Genomic DNA, 22,862 nt, shown 5'->3' on the forward strand with positions numbered 1-22,862 from the left:
ATATATCAATTGCTCTAATAAGTGTTTTTTTCAATTCTACATTTGAAATATTTCTTCATAAATCTCTATGATATTGTTTTTATTAAAAAAAAACAAGAATTTATTTTGAAAGGCTGTCCCGCAGTAAATCATCGGTTGTAGCACCTGTCAAAATGGTAAGTCTCACCTGAGGATAATACTTTCTTTATGACAAACTTCATAATTGTCATATTGTTAGAATAGATACCTAATGTGAAATTAATACATTTATTATTTATTCCAGGCATATTCCTTCAGCCAAACAGATATAGATCGTAAGTATCAACAATAATTTGTTCATGTGCCACACCCTCCCATTCAAGCCCACAGGTGAAACTCTCTAGAAAATCTCATACTAGCTTTATACGGTTTGAAACGCTTATATACCGAGATATTTCGAAGTAGGTCCATTAAGGTCTGGAAATAAAGCCATATCTGATCATGAAAGCCTGATAAGTCCCACTAGTCAATAGTCCTGCTCCACAGGTAGGTATGTAAGCATGTGTCAATAATGGGAACCCATTGCCAGGGTATCTCATGCTAACTGTACATTTTGTGTCCTAAACTGTCTACTTAACTACACAGTGGTTTGGTCTCGCTGACTAAATACACGTCCCTTTTCGGAATTGGAGACCCTCTGTTAATTAGCTTTGGAGTTATCTGTTGTATACATTGTATTAGAGTATAGTTTATAATCCTAATAGTGCCTTATCCTTTCTAAATTGGTGTCATGGCCCCTTTTTCTATAATATATAATATGTGCTAAATATTGCTTGCAGACTTTTTTTGGCTAGGGTTGCCTAGGTCAAGCTGGACACTGTAGATTGGCAAAACAAATTAAAATAGTAAGATCAAGACATCTGTAGTGAGGCAAAAACTACGTGAAATGCGATAGTTATTTAACATTTTATTACTGTAAGTGAACATTGTTCATGTTACAAATATGTATATACTTATTTCAGGTTTCAAGGAGTGTTTTTTCTACCATGCAAGGAAGGGTAACATTGGAAGTAAGGAGGAGCTGGGGTATATAATGCAGTCCCTGGGGTTCAGCCCCACACCTGATGAGATCACCAAGTACTACACATCATACAGTAAAGGTATATCAGAGTTACTTCTCCTTAATTACTAATTATGATACAGTAAAGTATTACATCATAATCTACCAGAGTTACCTCCCTTCACTAATACAGTAAAGGTATCACATTCTGATATATTAGATTTACCTCCTTTCACTAATACAGTAAGTGTATTACATTCTGATATACCAGAGTTATCTCCCTTATGATATGTTACTTCCCTTAGAAGATACTCTCAGGTATTCCTAATAAGATTGTATTTGTTATAAATAAATGATACTACACAATTATCTTGATAGTGATAAAAATTTATAACATGAAGCAAAACATTGACAAAACCTTGATCAATATGATTCTAAATGACTTGATAATATATTGCCCAGTGATCAAGAAGAGATTATTCTATTGACCTATTTACCTCTACAGGTAGCAATATGATGGACTTTGCCTCGTTTCTTGAGGCGATGCATGACCACTCAAAAGTAGAGAATGTAGACAAGAGTTACTGAATGCCTTCGTGGCTCACGATCAGGAAAAGAAAGGTTACGTCCCGGCCGGCGAAGTCCGCAACATCCTCATGAAGATCGGGATGCAACTGTCTCGTGGTGAAGGTCAGTATGTGAATCACAGTGATTGTGTTTTAGTTAACTCAGATAAAGGAACAGAATTATTAGTCCACTATTGGTGAAACTTGGTCGACTATGGTTTCCTCTCCCTCGGTCTTGTATACATGTATATAATGCCATAGATTGTCAGTGCTCCAAGCGGCTCCATTTCATCAGGGATTCTGATCAATCTTCCGATTATGATGAAGGACCAAAAATAAAATACCTCGTACAAGTGAGATTTCAGGGTTTTTGGGTCAAGGTCATCATCGCTGTTTCTATTTTTAGCGGGAGACAATATGGTACATGTATTGCTTTATCAATACCACGTATACTTGTTATAAATATTTTCAGTTGTAGGTATGTTTGTAACAATTGTTTGAATTCAAATGAACAAAAAATGATACAGGAATTATATTAAGCACAAAGGTAAACAAAAGATTTGATGAGTTGATAATATTAGCATTTTTTAAATTTTTGCCTAAAATTTTTCGTGCCTCCCCTTTAAGTAAAATTTGGTGGCATAATGCACACATTGTCACAGGGGCTTGACACTTTCCTATGACCCAGAATGAAAAATCAACCACTGGGTCTGACTCCTAGATCACTTACAATTAACTCCAGGGTTCAACCTTTGAATCCCTATTGACAATACTGGTAAATAAGTGATTAAGGGTTGGACTCTTGGCGTTATTTTTTTCATTCTGGGAATGTGTCATGCCCCTGTGATTGTATGGAACACCCTTAGTTAGCAAAGTTGTTTTATCCCCATGATAGTTTAAACTGTTATTCTATCATATGTACAATTCAAAAATTGTGTGGATAATCAGTGTCATGTTATAACATTTATTTCATAATGTAATTATTATATAAATATGTACATATTTAATGCTACAATATGTGTTTTCGTGACTGGATTGTATTTCTGTCTCCCCCAGTGGATGCCTTATTCCGAGAAACAAATGTGACACCTGGAGGCCAGATCCGATACCACGACTTCGTGAAGACACTTCTGATGCCTGTACCTGACTATTGACCAACCACAAGCTGTGTTACATAATTAGACTGTCATTGATACACCAATTGGACGAAGTGTTGTTAAATTTGGATAAAAATCTGTTCAATGTTTAAGAAATGGATCAATTAGGTTCAGTGTCACTAAAAACAGATTTTGTCTCTCGGTTGTATCTAACCTTTGATAAGACCTGGGAGCCAAGTCTCTGACTTTAGAAAATACATGTACAATGTAATTGTCTCTTATAACTATCTTACTTTTATATCTAGTAAGCCTATATATATATATATATTTTTTTTTTGTGCATAGTCCAATGTACTGAATTCACTTTGAAACATTTCCACCTGATCGGTAGTAAATCCATATGTATTTAAAAACATTCCGTGCTTGTGAATCTCATAACTTGGTAATCATACACTGATCAAATGCTATAACATCACTACACAATACAGCAATCTAGCTGAATTAAAGTGACTTTTTGATGTGATTTCTCTTAACACATCTAAACTGTGAAATGGTTATTTGAGAAATTGCTGACTCTCTACTACCACTCAGTATGAATAAAAATTGAAATATGTCCCTTTTTGTCTCGATAATTAGCACTCTATAAGATAACAAAATGATATACATATTATGTTTATGTATCATGTCACAAATGATTCATATATCGGAGAAAATAACCATAACGCACTCACATGTTACCTTTAGGTCGGTGTTTAATTTGTCTACCGTTTTCGCCACGTTGCAGAGAACTTTGGCAAGTCCCTCAGTTGAGATCTCTATGTCCACAGCACAAACCCATGTTAGATTATATTGGTCTGTGATGTTATTAGCCCACCATCATCAGATGGTGGGCTATTCAAATCGCCCTGCGTCCGTGGTCCGTCGTCCGTCCGTCCGTCCGTCCCTCCCTCCGTCCGTCCGTCCGTCCGTCCGTAAACAATTCTTGTTATCGCTAATCCTCAGAAAGTACTGAAGGGATCTTTCTCAAATTTCATCTGTAGGTTCCCCTTGGTGCCTAGTTATGCATATTGCATTTTGGGACTGATCGGAAAACAACATGGCCGACAGGCAGCCATCTTGGATTTTGACCATTGAAGTTTGTTATCGCTATTTCTGAGAAAGTACTGAAGGGATCTTTCTCAAATTTCATATGTAGGTTCCCCTTGGTGCTTAGTTATGCATATTGCATTTGAGGACCAATCGGAAAACAACATGGCCGACAGGCAGCCATCTTGGATTTTGACCATTGAAGTTTGTTATCGCTATTTCTGAGAAAGTACTGAAGGGATATTTCTCAAATTTCATCTGTAGGTTCCCCTTGGTGCCTAGTTATGCATATTGCATTTTGGGACCGATCGGAAAACAACATGGCCGACAGGCAGCCATCTTGGATTTTGACCATTGAAGTTTGTTATCGCTATTTCTGAGAAAGTACTGAAGGGATCTTTCTCAAATTTCATATGTAGGTTCCCCTTGGTGCTTAGTTATGCATATTGCATTTAAGGACCAATCAGAAAACAACATGGCCGACAGGCAGCCATCTTGGATTTTGACCATTGAAGTTTGTTATCGCTATTTCTGAGAAAGTACTGAAGGGATATTTCTCAAATTTCATACGTGGGTTTCCCTTGGTGCCTAGTTAAGCATATTGCATTTTGGGACCGATCGGAAAACAACATGGCCGACAGGCAGCCATCTTGGATTTTGACCATTAAAGTTTGTTATCGCTATTTCTGAGAAAGTACTGAAGGGATCTTTCTCCAATGTCATATGTAGGTTCCCCTTGGCGCCTAGTTATGCATATTGCATTTTGAGACCAATCAGAAAACAACATGGCCATCAGGCAGCCATCTTGGATTTTGACAATTGAAGTTTGTTATCGCTAATTCTCAGAAAGCACTGAAGGGATCTTCCTGAAATTTCATATGTAGGTTCCCCTTGGTGCCTAGTTATGCATATTGTATTTTGAGACTAATCAGAAAACAACATGGCCGAAAGGCACCATCTTGGATTTCGAAAATTGAAACTGGTTATCGCTATTTCTAAGAAACTAATGAAGGGATCTTCCTGAAATTTCATATGTAGGTTCCCCTTGGTGCCTAGTTATGCATATTGTATTTTGAGACTAATCAGAAAACAACATGGCCGACAGGCAGCCATCTTGGATTTCGAAAATTGAAACTGGTTATCGCTATTTCTAAGAAACTAATGAAGGGATCTTCCTGAAATTTCATATGTAGGTTCCCCCATGTGCCTTGTTATGCATCTTGCATTTTGAGACCAATCGGAAAATAACATGGCCGACAGGCAGCCATCTTGGATTTTGACCATTGAAGTTTGTTATCGCTATTTCTGAGAAAGTACTGAAGGGATCTTTCTCAAATTTCATATGTAGGTTCCCCTTGGTGCTTAGTTATGCATATTGCATTTTAGGACCAATCAGAAAACAACATGGCCGACAGGCAGCCATCTTGGATTTTGACCATTGAAGTTTGTTATCGCTATTTCTGAGAAAGTACTGAAGGGATATTTCTCAAATTTCATACGTGGGTTTCCCTTGGTGCCTAGTTATGCATATTGCATTTTGGGACCGATCGGAAAACAACATGGCCGACAGGCAGCCATCTTGGATTTTGACAATTGAAGTTTGTTATCGCTATTTCTCAGAAAGTAATGAAGGAATCTTTCTCAAATTCCATATATAGGTTCCCCTTGGTGCCTAAATCTTAAATTTTGTATATAGGTTTCCCTTGTTTGAAAAGTACTAGAGGTTTCTTCTGAATTTACACAGATTAGTAAGACTTAGAAGAAGAGAAAAGTAGAGAAAAGATCAATCTGACATGGAACCTATGAAGAACATTCAATGATGGGCGCCAAGATCCCTCTGGGATCTCTTGTTACTTAATGACGTGACATCATGTTATCCAAATGTGTGTTCACGGTATTACTGAATGACGTGACATCATGTTATCCAAATGTGTGTTCACGGTATTACTGAATGACGTGACATCATGTTATCCAAATGTGTGTTCACGGTATTACTTAATGACGTGACATCATGTTATCCAAATGTGTGTTCACGGTATTACTTAATGACGTGACATCAGGTTATCCAAATGTGTGTTCACGGAATTAATGAATGACGTGACATCAGGTTATCCAAATGTGTGTTCACAGAATTAATGAATGACGTGACATCATGATATATATGTGTTTTCACGGTAGATTGTATATCATGGTACAGTGATAAAGACTTCTCTATTAGAATACTTCTGACTTTACTAGGGGCGATTTTTCATTTATCTTTCTATATAATGTTTGATTTGTAAGTCAGATTGATCCCTAGTGGAGGCATTGAGAACAAAGATCTATTTAGTGATAAATGAATATAAATCAGTTTTATATTTCATTGAAGCCATTCTGACTTGAACATTCCAAGGTAATACTATTTCTATGTCAAGGCTTAATTTTACAAAACAAATCGTAAATTTTGTTGTTTTGTGATTTATTGGATTGTGTTTGTCATTTACATAATGTAAAGACATGTTGACATTTTTTGTACCAGAATCAAACATTCCAATGTTAGTATTTTTCCTTCTCACAGACACTTAATACAAATGTCCAACCCCTGGTTGATATGTATGTATTATATATGTATGTATCAGAAAACGAACGGTTGGAGAATCAATGTCTAGTCCCTGTGATAAAAACATTTACAATTTGTTTTTGATTAATAAGAGTTACTGCCCTTGATTCTGGTAATTTGGCACTACTTGTATAGTTCAGTATGTTTTGTCCTGAAGTGGGGAAATGCTATTTCAGATGTTAATGTTGAATTGATTTACAATGTTAAGATGAAATGAAATTGATATTTATACACAATAAACACTTAACCATGAATTTCTTGTGCTCATATTCTTTTTTGCTCTCTGCCAAAAAAAACCAAGTAAGCTGGTGCCGAAATGCGGCATCTGTCCCGCCTCAACTTTTCTTTTGAATGAATTCTTCAGACTTCTTAATTACCAAAAGTCCAAGAAACCTGATCTTTTGCTGGTAGGTTTCTGGGATGAAAATCCCTACAAAGTTTGTTAAAGGAAATGACCTTGAACTATTTTCAGGGTCAATCAGGGTCAAATTTGATGGTATGAAGTGGTGAGATGTTTCCTGAATTTTACCCTGATATTGATGTAATAACCATGTTAAAGAGGCTTGCCCGCAGAGAGATCAGAAAAATTGGCTAATAGAAAAAGATTTTTTACACATGACAGATTGTTGGAATTGTTGAGTTTTTCATTTTATTTTCCTTATAAAACGCTGAAAAGTGATATTAAAACGTTATTTTTAAATATTATTTATTTAATCGCAACCCGCAATAAGTCTAATTTGATTGACACATCAAAGAAAAAAGCACGTGCACAGTGCCGCACAGTGATAACTTCAAAGGCAGCGGCGATTTACAAAGAAGATTTGCCGTTATATTCCATATATTTCCCTCTCAGGTTGAGTTTTAAAACGTCTTTTAAATACATATTCTGTAATTGTTTTCAAGAAATAAAGTCGGAAAGCCTCTAATTTTGTCACATAGAAACGTGTACTGAAGTTTATTTAGTGATTTGAGATGTGCCGTTTACCGGTACGTCTGCGGGTAAGCCTCTTTAAATATTGGAGCTTTGCCTGTTATTTGTTTAATTTTATATTTAATTATATATGTTGAATAGAAAAGTCTTTTAACAAATGTTCAGTCAATTTTGGAGAACATAGTCTTGAGTGTTAGCAAGGGAATGATTCAGGCCTGTTGGACCTCTTGTTATCTTTGCTTCAATGTCAAGGTCACAAAAACAGAATGATATAGAAGTCTTCTCTAAACTCAGACCACAGGTTGACACATTTATAATAGATTCCACTCCAATCCATCCAGTCAACCCCAGGTGGCAGCATAAAGATCTTATCTCAACAAACAGGTCGTCTCTGCATCTTCAGAATTTGTCAAAGCTATTGGTGTACAAAAAGATAGGAAGTTTGCTCATTGCTGTAGTCACTGTAAAATTCACAGGGGCTTGGCATGATTTTCCAAACGATAGTCCAGATATATAATACATTTATATGGATAATCGTGTCAAGCCCCTGTTGTAAAATTCAACAGGATATGATACTCATAAAAATGCCATCTCCCTAGAAAAAAGTTTCCAATGAACATCAGCCCTACAACTTTTCAGAGCTACTTGAGAATTTTTGCATGGAGTAACTTTTTTGCATCAAAGCAAATGGTGGCGAAAAGGTCACAAGTCAATTTTAATGAGAGTTAATTATTCCCGGTGTTGTCTCCCCTTCAGTATGCCAAATTTTGGTCCAGCAGCACTAGTCTCATGTCTGAATTTAAAATGTTTGTATCGAGATAGTTTCTTCAAAATCTGTGAATACTTTAAGCAGAAGTCAATTCGTCAAATAAATGAACATATTCAATTGTCGAATTAAAAATCATCACTCTTGCTCCCAGTCCTCAAACTGCCATAGAAATGTCACGACACGTGCAAGGAAATCAAGTGATATTTACAAGATTAGCCAGAAAAACAACTCAAGATTAAAATGACTTTAAAGTTTTCTTTTTATTGTTTTTTTTTTATATTTGTAATTTTTTGTAAATGTTCATAAACAACATTTGCTCACGTTGTTCAGACAATAACATAATACTAAACAAAATGGTGGAGAAGAATGAAGAAATATGAAATGTTTTCTGTCATGTTTAAGAAAATTTGTTCCTGTTCCAGTAACATACACCAAACGGCCCTTGCCTTCAGATTTTTCACTGGGAAACAATTACTCAAGTTACTGGATAAGTTATAGAAAACTTACCAATAAATCAAAAATTTGTTCACATATTCAAACGGTGAATAATTGAGGAATTTCCTGAAGTGGAATATATTCTTGAAACAGGAACGAGTCTTTGCAAATTTTGTATCAATGTATTGATGATAATTCACAAAAAAAAAAATAGATTCTGATACACCAGAGTTACGTCCCTTCACTAATACAGTAAAAGTATTTTGATCTATCAGTGTGTAATTCCATTCGTCTGATGCTACTAGTCAATACTTTAAGCCAAGACTAAGAAAATTTCTAACAAATTTCTAAGAAATTCATTTTCAGAGATTGGAATTACAGGACTTTTCTGTGGATATGAAGTTGAACACCTCAGCAATAATACACATTATCATAAAACATGCCCTATAGTGAAATTACAAAAAAAAATCATGAAAGGAAATGTGTTTGTCAAATTCTATTTTCATATTTCTGAATTAAAAACAAAAACTGCTGACATATCACTTTCACAACAGTAAAAAATTAACTTGAATGTAAATATGTTTTAACATTTTTTTCTTAAATATTGTATTTCTCAATACACAAAATGAACATGTTATACAAGGTACATTCTGATAATTAAAAACTCAATCAGTTATAAACAGCACCATTTTCTCCAAACTACTCTACATACACAAACATGTACATCAATCTTTCTTCATTCAGCTTTCAACAAGATACTTACATCATATATTACATTATTTACACTATATTTACACTATATACAAAATATATTTACAATCTTATATCACTGTATGTACACAAACACTCAATATCTCTTTCACACATTTCAAAAAAATATTCATCTTTTCTTTCTATCACACATGTATATCGACAAAAAATTGTTAAGTATTATTTTTACGCGAGAATTCTTACCAGGTTTTCGGCAGTGTGTAAACACTAAACCGATCCCCCGCATGATAATCTAGACACATGTCTACACAACCATCAAAAAATATCTCAACCATATTGTTTTACCCTTAGACCAGGTGGAAAGAAGATACTGAAATTCTACTTGGATATTTTTTCTATCGTATTTACCCAGTAATTCGCCCACCCATATCTATTGCTGTGTAGATAATTATAAGACTTGACCTTGTCTCTAGAGTATCAGAATTTTAAATAAAACTGATCTTTATAATTTTGGTCTCTATGATATGTCTGATCAAACTAATGGGAGATAACTCCATTAATCTGGTATTAGAATTCAGCAATTCTATAGTGACAACCTATAATAAGTCAACTTTGAGAAAAAAAAAAAAAAGCTTTGTGACGAGAAATTCTTTGTTGATATACTCAACGTATTGAAAGATAAATACGATACATCAAATTTTCCACACAGAAAATATTCTGAGTGTCCTGAAAATATCACCCGACAATTTTTTAACTGGCTAAAACCAAACTAAAACAAATCACAGAGTTGTGTTAAAGATTGGTTTTTTTTTTCATTAAAAAAAGTATTTTATAACTTCTAATGGAGATAACATTGCCTTATGAGATTCGGTTTCTTGTAAAATAACAATTCCCCGTTAGAGATGATATTGGTTAAGTTTGGTGATTTACTACATTTATAGTGTGAATACACTGAAAAACCATGTCTTCAAAATATACAAAATGGTGGCAATCTTTTAATTTATAAACAAAGAAAAGTAATTGAATTGTTATTCCAGTTAAATCTGCTGAGAATAACAGGCAATGGACCATTAGTGCCCATTATCAAAATGCTGGTATGGGAACAGCACAGCTCTGAACAGACAAGATTGATACCAGCACAGCTATAACCTAAATAAACTCCTCCAAATCTAGTGGTTCAATACATTTTTGGAGCAAAGATTTTCAAGACTAGAATCTATAGGTTTCATAGGGATATGAAATCAAATTTATCAAATGTCTTTCATGGTTCACTGATTTCGTTGATTAGGTTCACTGATTTTGTTGACGGAATTCATTCATGAAGCGTACAAGAGTCATTGCTTCCTCGACAGTAACGGCGTTGTATAATGACGCTCGCATACCACCGACAGACCTACAACATCACAAATAATACATTTTAACATCGTACAGAACTTTACATACAATATTTACAACTCAGGTATATTAAAAATTTTCTACACGAAAAAGTAAGTATAGAAATTAATTACTGTAATGGAAATCTTAGAAACTTTTCTTTCTTATACATGTTACAACAATTATGAAACAAGTCAATCAACTTAGATCTATTGATAACGTTGGCCTGGATGAGGGCACTGAGAAGGGTCTTTATGAGGTAGGTAACCCAGAAGCCCATGGACATGTGCAGTGATTGGTATTGTAGTTAAAGACCGATACCCAAAGTGCCAACTAAACACAGGTACTATTTTTCCCTATATCAGATTTTCTATTTTTCTTACCTGTGTCCTTTTAATGAGATCATGTTCCATTTTGCTGCCTCCTCTAAGAATTTCTTTTCTAATGCATCGTCTCCGTCAGGTCCCCCGACTCGGAATGGAACGTTCATTCTGCTTCTACAGTGAGGCTCAATGGTACCACTGCAACAAAGAAAACAACGTTTTGAAATCTTGGAATACTGAAATATTGTAGAGGAACCATACAAAGAAAACAAAACAACAATTTGAAATATATTTGATGACTGCTATTTACAAGCTACATTATTAGTCACTAGTAAAATGGATTTGGAGTAATCATTATCATACTTATTGAAAAATTAATATCATTTATAGGAGGACTAATAACAAGGTAGAATATTATTGTTGGATACAGAGCTAACGAGTCCGAAAACTAACGAGACAGAAAACTAACAAGTCCGAAAACTTCATGAGACAAGGAAACTAACGAGCAAGAAAACATACCAGTAAAATCCATTTGAGCTGTCGAGGACATTGTACAAGGCTTTTGATTTGATGTCAGAAATCTGTTCCATCTTCTTAACACCGCCCTGGGCCTTCACCCATTGTAACACTAGGCCTAGGATATATATACTGCAACAAAAAGATACAAGTTATTCTCCGCTGAACAAAGCTTTTTAATCTTGATATATATGTACATGGATTCTTTTGCACTTTAGCACTGAAAAACATTTCTGAACAAAAGCTAAAATTCAAAACATGTTTCCCTCTCACTCTAACCTTATAACAGATGTAATAGGTCACAATTAATTTCTGTTACATTTTACACCACAATATAACCTTAATATAACATTTACTGAGCAGCAGGACTACAGTTTTATATACAGAAATCGAAAGATGTGTCTTATATAGAGGTGTATAATTATAATATCAATAAGCCACATCTTTTTATCTTCTTTCATTAAATTAAACAATCTTTAAGTTTTTTAAATACTTACTTGTATGTGGGTGCTGTGTTGTAAAGGGAGTTGTTTCCAACTTGTGTTTTATAATCAAAGATGATCGGCGTCATTGCGTGGGCGTGTCCTAATAAATCTTCTCTGATGATAACTACAGTCACACCAGCACAGCCGATGTTCTTCTGGGCTCCAGCAAATATTACACCGAACTATCAAAAAAATTTCTTCATTAATATAATGAAACAAAAAAATATTAGAAAATACAACTGTGCCTTTTGTTATGTACACAGAGGCTGAATTTACATTGAAAATTTGAGAACATTGTAAAACATAAGCTTTAATACAAGTTATTTTTTAACATGAATCCTTCGCTTTATTGTATTGTTATCAAAATTTTGAAGGAATGGCCATGTTGTATTATGAGACGGGGCCTTAATTCTTGATTAAATTTTAAAGTTTACCTTTGAGATATCTACAGGACGGGACATCATGTTAGAAGACATATCACAGACAAGAGGGACACCATTTGTTTCTGGTATATACTGGAACTCCACACCTGTAGGAAGGAACACATAACACTTACAACATGTATAGGGAAAATAAACCTCTCTCTAGCAGATCTAAAGATTTTCCAGGTAAGCATGCTTCTAATCTATCGGGCTAAAATAATTCAAATGTCACATTAATCTTGTAAAATAAAAACAAATCAAATATCTTTTATAATTTTCTTTTTTTTATGAATCTGAAAGTTTCAAATTCTGCTATCTTTGTTTAGTAATCTAAATCTCCATAAGGACATTTTAATGAAATTCTAATATAATACTTTTGTAATAGATAAAATTACACATCGTATTCATCAGCTTATTACTGATACAAACACTCCAATCTGTACACAACAGCCATACACCAAATAGCAAAATCTTTATAGAGTCCAACATTACTCCTCACAACTTACCGTGGATAGTTTCATTGGCACAGTAGAATACATAGGAGGCTTCAGGGTTTAGATTGAATGTTGATTCATGTGGAATCGCTGTAACAAAAATAAATTACATTATTCTATTTTTCCAACATAATTTACAAATATTCTTAATATCTCAAATTTTCTTAACTATCAACTTTAAAATCTTAAAATATAGCAAGTATTCTTCAATTTAATTCTGAAACTACCAACCAAAAACAAAATATTAAATTATCCTTCAAAAGTGATTTGAACATACTTGTGTATTTGTCCATTTTGGGGTTGACGACGTTGACCTTGCCGTATTTCTCAGCCTCCTTTGCGGCCTTGGCTGACCAGCTGCCGGTCACTATATAATCAGCAGTGTGACCTTCCTTCAGTCCCATGAGATTGAGCGGTACAGCTGAAAATTGACCGGTCCCTCCTCCTTGTGTAAAGATGATTTTGTAATTGCTGGGCACACTCCTGTAGAAAAAGAACGACACTTATTTTAAAAATCTATAACTTTGAAATGCCCTTTTTTATCTTATTAACTCACCGAAATAATTTGAATCAATATCTCAGTTACCAGCTGATTTTTAAGGAATAGCATTTTTGGAAATTGTGACAGCAATATTTCTAAATTAATTTTTGCTACAGAAATCTAAGTTGTCTCCCCTTGATAGAAGTCTTTAGAGTTCACTATCACAGCTTAATATGATTTAATGTTTATTTGTGAAAAAAAAAAATTCCATTCTGTTCTCATTGCTAGAATCAATAACCAAAGTTAAAGGAAAAGTATAAAACATTGTTGAATTTTAACTTACAAAATGTCACGAACATCTTTTTCTGCAGCATTGATGATTTTGGTGAAATCACCTGATCTGTGGCTGATTTCTGATAAAAAAACAAAGAAAACATGCCTCAATGTTATTCAAGATTTAGTTAACATCGAAAAATATGATATCTATATTAGTTTCTTAAACACTAAATTATCACAAATATGATTACATTACTATTAGAAAATTAACAATTTCTAAAAAAAAATCACAAACTTCAAAATAAAATTTTTGTCTATGCAAAAACAGATTTTACAGTAAAAATAAAAACAGTAAGAAATTTTACATCAACAAATATCAAAGTAAATATTTTTAAATTCATAGATTTAACCAATTGCAGGTGATAACTCCCAATATTTAAATTGACCTACCCATGACTGATTGTCCTGTGTTATTGTAGTTAAGCATTTCACCCTGTGCTTTTTCCAATACCTGAAAAATAAAAAAAAACATCTGGGTAAAAACATATTTGAAACAAATAAAATAACAAAAGGAATTCAAAGAATTTTCATAATTTCAGTTTTGAATGTCACATTATATATATATAAGGACCAAGTATCCCCAAAGGATTTGAATTTTCGTATTTTTTGTAAAGAATTCAACAACAAATTTTTCGTATACATTTTTATTGTAAAGAATTCAAAACCAAATTTTATGGGTTTTTTTCTTCTTGGTAATATTTATTTGTTTTCTTAACTGGTGAAAAATCAAATTTACATAATCAACAAGTGAAGTTGACAATGCTATGCCTTTAATTTAACCCCAACACTAGGCAATACCTTAGACCAATATGACCTTTTCTGGTCAAGTACACATGACCTTTGTACATGTCTACAAACGAGATTAACATGGACACGTTCTACACAGACACGCGTCATTGGTGAGGTCAAGTCTACATGACATATGTGCAGAAAGGATTAATTTTAAGCAGAGATTACATGTATGTTAAGGCAGATTGGACTTCAATCAAGAATAATTTAGTAAAGAATTTTATCAACATTGGGAGATCTTTGTTTTATAAAAAGATCAAAATTCAGGTTTTGGAGAGCCAGGGAAAATCCAGCTGTCTTAAGTCTATATAGCTTTAAAGATATGTTTTTATATTGAATTTTTTTTACAGTTTTCCATCAAAATAGGATTTTTATCCATATAATGTATAATAGATTAAACAAGTGTTGCTATTTCCACGAGAAAATAATTACTGTGAATAATGATATGGCCAGTCATCAGTCAAGTCGGATATGAAAACAGGTCTTCAGTTCATGAATATGCATGAATCACATACATTATACAAGTGACCCAGAAAGATGACAAAAGATTTATGAATCCAAAGTCCATACCCTGCGCCTGACCTGAAAGAATTCCTGTTATATTCATGTATGCCAGCATACATGATGTACTATACCTAGTAAACTAAGGTATTTTAGCTTTTAAGTCGTGACAGCTGTACAATTTCTCCCTAACATCTTTAGTTTAAGATATGGTGCATTATATGACTCACTTCCATGATAATATATAGATCTATATTAGTTCAGAGTGTGTATTATATAAACATCAGCTGTTCAGCATGACCTACATAATAGAATCAGCTGTTCTGTTTGGGCAGCTGCCATCCTCGACTTAGCTCTCCTTTATAATAAATACCATTTTTTTTGTTTTATAAGTCTTCAGATTTTTCAACCAGAACAACAATGCAATCGAAACAAAAATCCCTTCAATCTGTCCTACACAATTCTCTTATAGACAACCCCCTCTCAATTGGAGTACTCGACCAGGTGGTTTTAGGTCAACCACTGACACAGTGCTATATGGTGCCAATGACCTATTGTAACATTTAAAGCCTGGTCACCTGAAGTAGAGATGTGTACTTAAACTGGATTGTCAAGTCAGCTGTCCTGTGACCTACATTACCAAACGTCTGGAATGTGTATTACATTTGACTATATATACCTGGAGTGGAGCATGTGTACTGGGGAGTATCCCAGGGTCTATAAATAGTCCAAGCCATGCTCCACACAGCTTGTGGAAAACTACTGATTTTAATTGACTTTCCGTACATAAAGCTAGATCATGCTGGCTATATATATATCAGTACACAGGTATGGAACACGAATTTACTATGTTGATTGTAAATGACCTGGTCAGCGAGACAATAGGCCAGAATATGGGTAGAGTAAGGCGGCCTGGTCAGGGAGACAATAGGCCAGAATATGGGTAGAGTAAGGCGGCTCTGATGGGAGAAGAGAAGGAATTGAGCTGTACATAATACATGACTTAGTAGCAATACATATTGTATGTTAAAGCTTAGCCCGAGTTTCCTCTGGCCCCTACCTCACACCATGTCTGGTGTAGGGCCCTAGACATGGTGTCAGGGCCATAGAAAATCGGACGAGTTTATGCTTTGCTTTAGTTTATTCTTTGCTTTTGTATTTAACAAAGTCCTTCTGAACGGTTTGTATCTAACAGAGTCCTTTTGAACGGTTTGTATATTTAACAGCTGAGTCCTGAACGGTTTGAAAAAAATTCATGAATTTAACTAGGCTAATTGAAAGTGGGCATCATTTGCAAGTTGTACAACCTCACAAAACAATATAACATCGAGATATATAATAAGAATGTTTCATTTAGCTACAAATGTTGAGATTGGTAGAGCGGCTGACATCGAGAGACTGTCAGACACAAAAATGTTGGAATTCATTATGGCATTAAAAGCTTGAATACCACAACCATGAAACCATAAGCTGGAATGATACACGGTATCATATAGGATTATGGTGTTAGGCTGTTTTACCGAGAGACATTTTTTTTATGGTCAAGATGGTTCACCTTTAGCTCTAATGGAAGATATTTTACATGTTCTCTATATATAATGTATATCAATAAAAATATTTCCCGAACTTTTGATACTTTTTAACTATACATTATTCCAATAAACTATGAATGACTACTTAAATTATTACAATGATGTGTGTATGAGTGTATGTGCAAGTGTTACAAATAACCCTAATTACATAGTTCTATTGTTCAATTTGTCAAGAAAAATTCTATCAATATTATATTATCAAAATGTCATTTACATATGTATGTGGGAGAAGACTGATATAGGCAAAGCCTGTTGTCAAATCCCTTTGTACTATAACATCTTGTATAATAAAATTTGTTGAAATGTTAAATATTTTACATGTTTTTCCATGCCATATGACTATGACATGAAATTTGAAATATATATATCTATGTCAACTAGATCAGTTACTTAAAAATTTAAAAACTGACTTAAAAGTCATATCCTTTTGGTTAGAAGGTTCTATAGATTTTTAATAACTCTTTACATTTTTAGGAAACAGTTTATTTTCCTGCAGGCTAGCAGAGATATATATATGTCTATATATATGTCTCTGAGGCTAGCAATTACAATGTTACATGTTTATACAGTCACAAACTTTTATTGATTCTAAAATAATGAAATGAAATTTTTAATTTCATGTCTGACATCGATTTTTGATGAGTAATGTTTGTTGTATAACCACCGCCTGTTGTCAACAACATCACAATGAAGTTCTATATATAACTTATTAGGTAACATCACCTGTTTACCGGTGTGATTGTGTAACCTTGGTCTACTTAATGTCAGTAAACAAATTCAAACATTCGAAGTCAACATAAATGTTACACATTATTAAGTACGCTATTTACTTGCAGCATTTAGCAATATATATATATATATATATATAGCAAAGTATATACGATTATCATTATAATCATTTAAAATGCTATCGTGCATTTTGTTAAATCTAACTGTAGTATGCTAACAATGCTTTAGAACGTCGGTGAAGAAACAGCCAGCTGCCGGCCTTCGTGTTTCGTCAGTTAGTTGGTGATTTTGGCAGATAGAACATTTCATGAGATGTTAAACACACAATTTTACAATAAGATTAAAATCCATGATTTACATTCATAGTTTCCATGTCTTATGAGGAAGAGACTGTCTAGCGTGACTGAGTGTCTCGTCTGGGTGGTAGTGACCCGATGAATATGCATGAGCCTTAATATAGACTACCATGTGAGACCGGCAATCGGAATGCGTTATGCACCAATTTATCACTCAAAATGAAAGAAAGTGTTCCTGGAAACAAACGAAACAGATATATATATAAAGAAGACACGTGTTTCAAAGGCAGTCGTGTAGACTTATTACACAAAAGTAGGTTTAATTATCATTCTAAACTACCGACGTTTGGGGAAATCCCCAGATGCAGACAAGGAAAGCAAAACATTGTCAGACGATAGGATTACTCACCTCTTCCGGTAATTTAGCTGGTCCAGCTGAAAAGTTGATAACTCTGGTCGACTCCATGTTCACAAAATAACTGGATTTGCAGTAGTTCAAGATTGTTGATTGACTTTGGCGTGAGTGAGGAAGTCGTGGAGGTTTTCAAGAATTTTATAATGGTTCACGAAACACCCTCGTCCTGATTGGTTGACTGGCGTAGGAAATATTTTGGAGTGATTTGATTGGTCAATGGACATTCTCCGAGTTCGCTAGAATACCGAACACGCGCCGGGCTCGTGGTTTCACTGATGAGGATTTTCCCCTGATCTATATTTGGGTCATGTGGTCGAAAATCAGCTGAGACACAGCATTAAATAGCTCTCAATACATGAATGAAAAGAGTTATTTCTATTAAAAATAAGAGCATATTATACTTTATTCGAGGAAGAACTTTCGATCAAACATCAAATGACCTGTTTATTGGGTCGGTAATAACACCAGACGGCTTACATAAATTATCATTTTTTAAGTAAACTGTGACCTGCTAACCGGTCGACCTTGAGCATAATAGAGAGGAGAATTTTCCACAGACACAACATAAAACTGAGAACGGAAATTTCATGGTTTGGTCGCATATATTGACTGAATTAACAGCAAGAAGCTGACCTTGACCAAAATACGTAAATTCATAATTAATCAATACTTAGAAATCTAACCGGTCTAGACGAAACGTATTAAAGATCGATATATCTAGTGATATATACATATAGAAATTAATTTGCATTGCAACGTGTGAATTAAAGTCGAAGACGTGTATATCAGACATAGTAGAGTCTACACGTCTCTGGTGAAGTGAAAAGACCGAGCTAGTTAAGTTGTGTTTCCGATCAAGGGGTTAATTTAATGCAAGGATAATATGTTCTTCTATTTTAACTTTCTAAAACAGTTATGACAAGTTGGACGTGTACTGTACCTGAATGTAGATAGCAGCATTAATTTAGTGATGAGGGGTGCTAAAACTATCGATTTTATAATATAGCTGTATGCGAATACTTTCATTTGTATATATCAGTACATCACTTTCAATTTTATCACGCAACTGGTTTTTTTTTTTTTTTTTTTGCTGTTTTTTTTTAAAGTACATGGATGTATATGGTATCAGTATTTAATGCTTATTCGTGACGCTCAACATTAAAATATTTTGAAAAGTATTAGAAGTTATATAAGCATCTATTAATACTGATATCTTATTTAAATACAACGTTGTACGGAATCCGTGATATTTTCCATTTACATCTGAATGCATTATTTAAAAAAAATATTTTTAAAGAAATGTTATTCATAAATAAGCGTTTAAAAATTAAGATATGCTGGGACATAAAAATCACTGGAAAGGTTTGACTTTAGGTTACAGAGGGTTTTTAATTCGATTTCTATCTGAACCATTAAAAAGGTAACTGAAATACAGTATCATGCAATGTGTAACATATTAATATATATAAAAAAAAATAATTAAAAAAAATAAGAAATTGAATCAGTTTATAACATCATTTTGTCAGTACTGTCCTTTTGCTTAAGTTATAATACTGAGACGGATTAATATAAGTACAGTTTACATGTTTCTGAATCCAACTTTTTACATTAATGCTGTTGTACTACTTGTTAATCGCTTGTATTGATTTATCAATAAAATACAGTTTAAACTAAAACCCAAAAAGTGATCGAATGTGATGATATTGGACTAACTATAACTGATTAACTCACCAACCCGCTAGCCAACTAACTGATAAATAAATAAATAAATAAATAAATAACGAATAAATGAATATAATGAATAAAAAAATACACGTATCGAAAAAAAATGAAAAGAACCCGACCAGGTACACATACAAAATGTATGATGTACATTAGCGACAAAACAACGTCATAACGCCATTTAATTGTTTAATTTACTATATGTTAGTCTATCTATAACGTACATGAACTATTGATGTCATAATGACGTTATGTTCATTTCTATAATATATATATAGTAATTCTAAAGTGTACATATACATACATTTGTATATGTATATGTTAGACTATTAAGCGTAATGGACATGTACTTTTGTAATTGTGTATTGTGTCATACTATATTACATTGTATTGTTTTTTTAATGTCTCTCTGATGTGTAAAAAAAACACACAAAGAAATAGAAAGAATCTGAATCTGTTTTAGTTGATGCGTTGAAACGAAGGGGAGTAACTCTGACAGACGAGAATGGACCACAGAGACCCGCTAATTTTATTGTTATAATATGAGACTTTATTTCATTAGATTAAAACAGGTGGATTGTAACTTTTAGATTCCTATTGATTACAAGGTACATAAATAGCAGTACAGCCTGCGTTTAAGAACGTCGTCCTTATAATAGCATTTGAAATGTTTGAAATTTTAAAAGATCACTATTTTCAGAAATTCCATTGAAACAACAATTAAAGAACACATTTTTTTAAATTTCAGATGGAGACAAGTTAGCAAATTAAATACCCAGTGAAACCCCCGCTGCAGGCATTAAAAGGTTATCTTACTTGCCCAACTGAATTTATTTTGTCATACAAAAAATTCCACAACTGTGTATTACGTAGTCGCCATACATGATTCTAATACACAACGTGCATAATATACAAGGTATATGGAATTATACCGAGCAGTAGAGCACTCATTTCAGGACAATTTACCTTATGACCTTACAGTTATAAAACAATAAACGTGCACGGCGTTATAAACACAGTATATATATATAATATACAAGTACGTACGGTGTATGCAAAGGGCTTTCTTATAAATAAAACTTATAAAAAAAATAATCATCAAAAAATGTAATTGTTTGTTTTTTATCATAAAACATACATCGGTCATAAAACTAGTTCAATACTCCTTTCAGCTATTCATGCGGACGTATTGACAAAAGACGATGTTCCCCGGATACTTTTTAACGATCGCAACACACGACATTTAACAATTAGAAGTTTAAGTTTCTTTACAAAATATTGATTGCGTGTCCCTACTTGAACTAAAGTGGCCGATTCAAGTATCTATAGGTGTGTTGTTTTAACCGAATGTAACCCCTGAATTCCCGGATATGAAGAATTGATATAGACAAATATTAATTACAAACTCTCAAAAGTAAACTTTGGAAAATAAGATACTGAAGAGAATAGCAAAAGTCGATTTAAAATAAGTCTATCCTATCGTACGTGGAGGTCGGGTTGGTGGTGGTTGGTGGTGATGGTGGTGGGTGGTGGGGAGAATTACACTTGATGCTACCACTTTCCGTTGATACACCTACTGGACGTTGCATTGTTAATTGTTCGTAAATATAAAAAAGATGTACCCCCGATAGCATTCAGATTCAGATTATTTTATTTCCTTGTGTTACGAGACACATTGGAGAGTAGACATATACATATACAATAATACAATAGTACAGATAGTGATGGGCAATCATATCATTATATCAATCAAGAATATATATATCTTGATATAGAAGAACACATTACATGGTATATCATTAAAAAATAGCACAATGCATTACATTTACTTAAATTCATATTAAATGATAATCACAGTGTTTATGCACTGATATTTTAACATTCACTACGTTGACCACAAAATTTTCAGGATTTTTTAAAAGAAACTCTTCATACAAATCCTCGATATAAGCCCCAGGATAAAATCTATATGAACGCTGACATATTTATTAAGTATAGATAATATTCATATACATTTATCATAAATGCATAATAAAGTAATATAGTATACAATATGTTTCATTGATAATACAAGCATGATATAGTATACTAGTACTATAGAAACGGTAAATAGTGCCAATCCTTACTTTAAGTATATACATATACGATTTTACATATTAGCTTTATAAGGACCACTGATTTGTAGACAGGAAGTACACTGATATATACCTTTTATCCTATAATTATACAATCTCAACCATTCGACATGTCTTTTAAACTGATATAAAATTTAAATGAAAGTACAGGTCTGATATGTTTGTATCAACCTATCTTGAGGCAAAGTTAGATATAATTATTTCGGCGCTTAAAACACAAAGATATATATTTGCCTAACTTATTTAATTCTCCAATATTCCGGGTATTTAATAGAAGGATCAACTTAAAAACACTGGGACGTCTGTAATAATATGACTTAATGTACTTTTGCCTTAAATCAGTATAACAGTTACACCTTAGAAGAAAATGAAATTCATCCTCAACATCATTAGAATTGCATACTTCACATATCCTATGATCTCTAGGACGGTTTCTATACCGTCCTTGTTCAATATTTAAATTGTGTGAACTAAGTCTAATACGTGCTATATTCTTTTGGTAAGAACTACTAATAGTTTTAGTTAAATAAAATTGTAGTGTAAAATTATCGATAAGATGTCGGTATAGAAAACCCTTTGGAATTGCTTGTATGTTTGATAAAAGTTCTTGACGATAAACGTCGTAAAATCTATTTTCAATAATTTTATAAGCTTTCCTATCATTGCATGTTATATTGTTCCAAAGATAAGATAATCCTAATTTATCTAATTCAGCTCTTATGTTTAAAATCCAACTGTCATTTGATCTTATCCTTTCCTCATAGCAATTTCTTAATATACAATTATATGAATTTCTCAGTTTCAACCAGTACTTAATTATACGAAGTTTTCTGAAAGTTGACAATGGTAATCTTCCGAGTTCACAATATACTAAATTATTACATGTACTTTTTTCACACCAAGTACTTTTTTACAAAAATTAATATGTATCTTTTCAATATCTAAGCATGGTATTGATGTGGTATTTACCTATACATGGCATTTACCTGTAAAAGGTATATGTATTACTGTAACATGGTATTTACATGTACATGGCATTT

The 22,862-nt window shown here is 33.3% G+C and overlaps 2 protein-coding genes across 2 annotated transcripts; one reads left to right on the forward strand and one right to left on the reverse strand.

Annotated features, from left to right (window-relative positions):
* The first annotated feature begins 92 nt into the window (after window positions 1-92).
* Window positions 93-3,164, forward strand: LOC117315639. The gene is made up of 5 exons (XM_033869921.1): window positions 93-155; window positions 263-293; window positions 981-1,118; window positions 1,524-1,708; window positions 2,641-3,164. Exons 1-4 carry the CDS (start codon window positions 153-155, stop codon window positions 1,604-1,606), a joined length of 255 nt encoding a protein of 84 aa, XP_033725812.1. The 5' UTR covers window positions 93-152; the 3' UTR covers window positions 1,607-1,708; window positions 2,641-3,164.
* Window positions 3,165-8,307: 5,143 nt separating this feature from the next.
* Window positions 8,308-18,118, reverse strand: LOC117315640 (phosphoserine aminotransferase-like). Its single transcript, XM_033869922.1, has 10 exons — window positions 17,960-18,118; window positions 14,034-14,094; window positions 13,651-13,720; window positions 13,104-13,309; window positions 12,839-12,916; window positions 12,345-12,439; window positions 11,923-12,092; window positions 11,429-11,557; window positions 10,970-11,107; window positions 8,308-10,605 (listed from the first exon to the last, which is right to left on the reverse strand). Exons 1-10 carry the CDS (start codon window positions 18,014-18,016, stop codon window positions 10,503-10,505), a joined length of 1,107 nt encoding a protein of 368 aa, XP_033725813.1. The 5' UTR covers window positions 18,017-18,118; the 3' UTR covers window positions 8,308-10,502.
* Between the last annotated feature and the right edge of the window lie 4,744 nt (window positions 18,119-22,862).

This window comes from Pecten maximus, chromosome 17 (genome assembly GCF_902652985.1).
Source record: "Pecten maximus chromosome 17, xPecMax1.1, whole genome shotgun sequence".
Lineage (NCBI taxonomy): Eukaryota > Metazoa > Mollusca > Bivalvia > Pectinida > Pectinidae > Pecten > Pecten maximus.